At 62.9% G+C, this 4,938-nt stretch overlaps 1 protein-coding gene across 2 annotated transcripts; it reads left to right on the plus strand.

Annotated features, from left to right (window-relative positions):
• Nucleotides 1–1,634: 1,634 nt before the first annotated feature.
• Nucleotides 1,635–4,791, plus strand: DERL3 (derlin 3). 2 transcript variants are annotated; one of them, XM_084867812.1, is made up of 7 exons: nt 1,635–2,110; nt 2,223–2,288; nt 2,383–2,456; nt 2,576–2,887; nt 3,196–3,268; nt 3,637–3,727; nt 3,830–4,791. In XM_084867812.1, the coding sequence occupies exons 1-6, from the start codon at nt 2,018–2,020 to the stop codon at nt 3,712–3,714; spliced, it is 696 nt and encodes a 231-aa protein (XP_084723938.1). In that variant the 5' UTR covers nt 1,635–2,017; the 3' UTR covers nt 3,715–3,727; nt 3,830–4,791. The 2 variants fall into 2 exon arrangements, with proteins under 2 accessions (XP_084723938.1, XP_084723937.1); XM_084867811.1 differs by having other exon boundaries at nt 1,860–2,110; nt 2,576–2,669; nt 3,073–3,268.
• The last annotated feature ends 147 nt before the right edge of the window (nt 4,792–4,938 follow it).

The following is a 4,938-nucleotide window of genomic DNA, read 5'->3' on the forward strand; positions in this document are numbered from 1 at the left end:
CCCCGAGTGAGCGGAGGGCCAGCCAGCGCCTGCCGAGCGCCTGGAGGCAGGAATGCCTCCCCTTCCCCAGCAGACAAGAAACCCGACCTCCCTCGCTGGCTCCCTCCTGACAGGGAGGTGCCCGCCCTGGCGTCAGAGGCCCTGGATCCCCGCCCTGCTGCCATGCCTCCACCGCGATGGCATCTCCTCTGTCCAGCCCCCTCGAACATGACCTTGGCCTGCTTCGCTGGACCATGGAGGCTGGCTGAGGGAGGGGGGTGGGGGCTCTCAGCCCCTTCCTTGGTCCCATTCCTGCTGTATCAGGCTGGCTCTCTCTTCACTGCTGAACCAGATGAACCTCTCCCTTCAGTGCCCCCAGCGTGTCCTCCGGAGTGGGGGCTCCCTGAGCCACGCTGCAGGGGTCCCTCCACTTGGGATCCACCTGCATCCCGTTGTCCCTGGATTTTTCCCTGCTTTGCTTCCGAAGCCCTTTCCTGGCGGGGCTCTTGCCCACCCCCACACTCCCAGCCTCCCCTAGCCTCCCGCCCAGCTGGGTCTGCCTCTCTCTGCGCAGGCCCGGACTCTCCTCTCAGTCTAGCTGTGCCCCTTCGGCATTTCCCACGGGCCCAGGGCTACACACGCCATTGATGTGCTGATGAGTAACACCCACGGCTGGATCCCTTGCCGGACCTCTTCCCCAGCACCACACTGGATTTTTCCTGGATGTCACACAAGCTCAACGAGGCCAGAACAGAGCTCCATTTACCTGCTAGTGGGCCCCATTTGGTGCTCAATAAACAGCTGACTTTCTTAAAAAAAAAAAAAAAAAAAGGAAGGAGGGAAGGAAGGAAGGAAGGAAGGAAGGAAGGAAGAAAGAAAGAAACTTAAGCTGAAACGGTTTGGCTCAGTGGATAGAGTGTCGGCCTGCGGACTGAAAGGTCCAGGGTTCGATTCCAGTCAAAGGCATGTACCTTGGTTGCGAGCACATCCCCGGTGGCGGGTGTGCAGGAGGCAGCTGGTTGATGTTTCTCTCTCATGGATGTTTCTAGCTCTCTATCCCTCTCCCTTCCTCTCTGTAAAAAGTTAATTTAAAAAAAAATATTTAAAAGAAGTTAAAAATATTTTTATTGATTTCAGAGAGGAAGGGAAAGGGAGAGATAGAAACATTAGTGATGAGAATGATTGATGGGTTGCCTCCTGCACGCCCCTCACTGGGGATGGAGCCCACAACCAGGGCATATGCCCTGATCGGGAATCTAACTGTGACCTCCTGGTTCATAGGTCCACGTTCAACCCCTGAGCCACGGCTGGCCAAACAGTTGGCTTTCTTCATTAGAGTGAATAATGAGGCCTTCTCCAGCCCGGCCACTTGCTCCAGCCCATCTTGGCATCCTCGGGTCCCATGGGGTCTGCACGCCCCCCACCTGGGCCTCCTCCCGCGGGCCCCCAGAGGACTCCCCACAGGAGCTGACGTGTTCTGGCGAGGCCCCGGACGGACGCGCGGAGAAATGGGGACCTGCTGCCGAGCGCCTCCCCTGCTGTGGGCGAAGGGGCACCATCCCTGGCTGTCAGGCCCGCAGCCAGCCCAGGTGGGCTCCCGGCTCCCGCCCCGCCCGCCCCGCCCGCCCCCTACACTCCGCCCCTCCCAGTGAGGCTGTGCAGGTCCCGTCTTTTCTCCGCCAACAAGTCACCTCAGGCCCGGCCCCAGCGTCCCCGTGGGCCTTCGCCATTGGCCTTCCCCGCGGCTAAGAAGCTACCGGCTCCTCATTGGCCGCACATTCTCCCGCGCGCGCCGCAGCCACCACAACAACCGCCACGTGCTCCACTGTGAGGCCTGCTCATTGGCCCGCAGTCTCCACCCGTCCCGCCCCCAGACTCCCGCTTCCTCCTTCTATTGGTTATCTGGCCGCAGGCCCCACCCCAAGGACCTGGGCACGAAGCGTCTTCCACGCGGATTGGTCGGAGGCGGGAGGGCGGGGCTCGGAGGCGGTTTAAAGAGCCCGCAGTCGTTGGGGCCACGTGTACCTGCGGAGGTTCAATGGCGTGGCGGGGGCTGGCGGCCGAGTTCCAGCAGGTGCCGGCAGTGACCCGCGCTTACACCGCGGCCTGCGTCCTAACCACAGCCGCCGTGGTGAGCCTACGAGGCGGGCAGGGCGTTGCCATGGTTACAACTGGAGGCGGAGGTGCAGGTGGTTAGGGTTGGGTGCCCCGGGCAGCACCTAACGGGTCCCCTGGCTCTGCAGCAATTGGATCTCCTGAGCCCCTTCCAGCTCTACTTCAACCCGCACCTCGTGTTCCGGAAGTTCCAGGTGAGGTCGCCCTGCCCTTGCTCCCTGTCTGCCCAGCCATGTCCGCCCCGCGTCTGACCGCCTGCCTGCCTGCCTGCCTGCCCACCCCTCGCAGGTCTGGAGGCTCCTCACCAACTTCCTCTTCTTCGGGCCCCTGGGATTCAGCTTCTTCTTCAACATGCTCTTCGTGTATCCTGTGCCTGCAGGGCCCGGAGGGGCGTGGGCGGGCCTGCCTGCCGGGCTAAGGCGGGTGGGGAGCGGGGACACTGAGACCCAGCCAGGTGGCACTTCCTATACGGACGCCGCAGGTTCCGCTACTGCCGCATGCTGGAGGAGGGATCCTTCCGGGGCCGCACGGCTGACTTCGTCTTCATGTTTCTCTTTGGGGGCGTCCTTATGATTGTATCCTTCCTGGGCTCCGGGACCTCAGGCCAGGCACTTCTGCGCCTGGTCCTGGGGCATGGCATCAGTGCCCAGGCCCGGAGGGACAGTTTACTCTGGCATAGGATGAGCAAGCATGGTGTGCTCAGCCCCAGGTGCCGATCCAAGCTAGATCTTCAAGTGTGTACAAGAACAACAACAAAAACCCCACACCATAGGATGATGGGAAGGAGAGCCAGGTGGGGGCTGGGGGCTGAGCCCTGAATGCCAGCAGCAGGATGGGCAGTGGTGGGAGGCTGAGTGAGGCGGAGAGGCAGGGCCAGACACGTGGGGCTGGAAGGCAGGAAAACCAGCAGGATTTCAGGGACTTAGCCAGTCAGGGGAGGCCTGGGCAGGGCCTCCCAGCACCTTGACTCTGGCCCAGCTGCTGGGGCTGCTGGGCAGCCTGTTCTTCCTGGGCCAGGCCCTCACGGTCATGCTGGTGTACGTATGGAGCCGCCGCAGCCCTCAGGTGAGGGTCAACTTCTTCGGCCTCCTCACCTTCCAGGCGCCGTTCCTGCCCTGGGCGCTCATGGGCTTCTCAATGCTCCTGGGCAACTCGATCCTCGTGGACCTGCTGGGTGAGCTTCCTGCCCATCCAAGCTGGCTGCTCTGCCAGAGCCCTCCCGCCCCTGCCTCCAGCACCTCTGTCTTACAGCCCCCGAACAAGCCCGCAGGCTATGGCTTCACACCTGCTGGTGCTTGTGTGATCCCGATGGTGGTGGGATGGGTAGGTCAGTGTTCCAGCCGTGGCGCCCACTCCACTGTCCTCAGGGCCAGCCAGCCCCACGCTGGGCTGGCAGTCTGTGCGGGACACTGGGCACTCATGCTCTGAGGCCTGAGGTTGCTCTGGGCCTGGCTAGGCCTCTGAGCTGCAGAACAGGCTGTGCTGGCCCCGGGCTCTGGACCAGGGAGGCAGTGGCCTTGGCAGTCCTCCGCTCGCCCACAGGCATTGCTGTGGGACACATCTACTACTTCCTGGAGGATGTCTTTCCCCGCCAGCCTGGAGGCAAGAGGCTGCTGCTGACCCCCGGCTTCCTGTGAGTACTGGAGGCGACGGCCCTGGCTGCTCTGGTCACACAGCTCTTGACTCCTTTGTGGACCCATGTTGGCCTCAGCTCAACCTGGGCCCCTGCCCACAGGAAGCTGCTACTGGATGCCCCAGAAGAGGACCCCAATTACCTGCCCCTCCCCGAGGACCAGCCAGGACCCCTGCAGCAGTGACCCCACCCAGGGCAGGGCCAGCCCCAGGAGCCCGTTCCCCCAACGTCTGCCAAACCCGTTCTGGAGGCTGGCCGTCCGAATAAACAGGATGACTTGCAGCCTCTTTGCCCACGGCACTGGCTCCCCTTGCCTCGCCTGGCCACACCCTCCCATGCCCTGCCCGGCCTGAGGGAGGATGTGCCAGCAACTAAAGGTGGCACCAGCCAGTGCGGGGCCTGGCGCTCCGTCCTCAGCAGGCGCAGCTGTGTGCCCAGTTCACCAAGCAGTGCTTGACTTAGCGAGACCCACACGTGCCCCATGTCCCTCTGTAGAGTGGGAACATCTCCACATTGGAGATAAGGTGAGGGTGACAAACTCACTGAAGGTAGAGCTGGGAAGAGGCCCAGGGCGTGCCTCCTCCACATCCCCACCCCACAAGCCAGCGCCCGGCCAGGTGTGCTGCTCCACAGGCTGCCATCCTCACACCAGCCTGGGAGGGCGGAGCCGGCCCAGGCCATGTGCCAGCCAGGGGTGGACATGGGTCCTAGGCCACGTGTTACATGCACACTACTGGGAAGTGTGGCTAGCCTGCTGCACGCCTGCTGGAGCTGGAGCAGCTGGACACAGGCACGCAGGCTGGGGGGCCCCTGCATTGTCTACATAGGATGGGGCCTCTGCAAGGGACTCCAGAGAAGCAATGTCCTGGCTGGGATGGCCTGGTCACCTTGACCCAGCAGAGCGGAGGGTGTGGGGGAGGGCTGCCCACTGAGCATCATGACCACCCTTCCATTTCTGCTGCTCTACAAAGACCCAAGCATGGGTGGAGTGGGGAAGCTGGAGGGCCCAACGGAAAGCGAGGATCAGACTCTGACTCAGTCCTGCGGGGGCTGGGGTGGCTGGGGTGGAGCCATAGAGTCCCATCAGCCACCTGGGGATGGGAGGCGGAGCAGGGGAGGCCTGGCGCGCCAGCCTTGGCCACACCACCCCCACCGGCCCCGGCCCTGCTCCCTGCTCTCCATTTTTATTTTATGCAGCCACTTCAAAGAAA

This window comes from Pipistrellus hanaki (genome assembly GCF_964339955.1).
Source record: "Pipistrellus hanaki genome assembly, chromosome: 19".
Classification (NCBI taxonomy): Eukaryota; Metazoa; Chordata; class Mammalia; order Chiroptera; family Vespertilionidae; genus Pipistrellus; species Pipistrellus hanaki.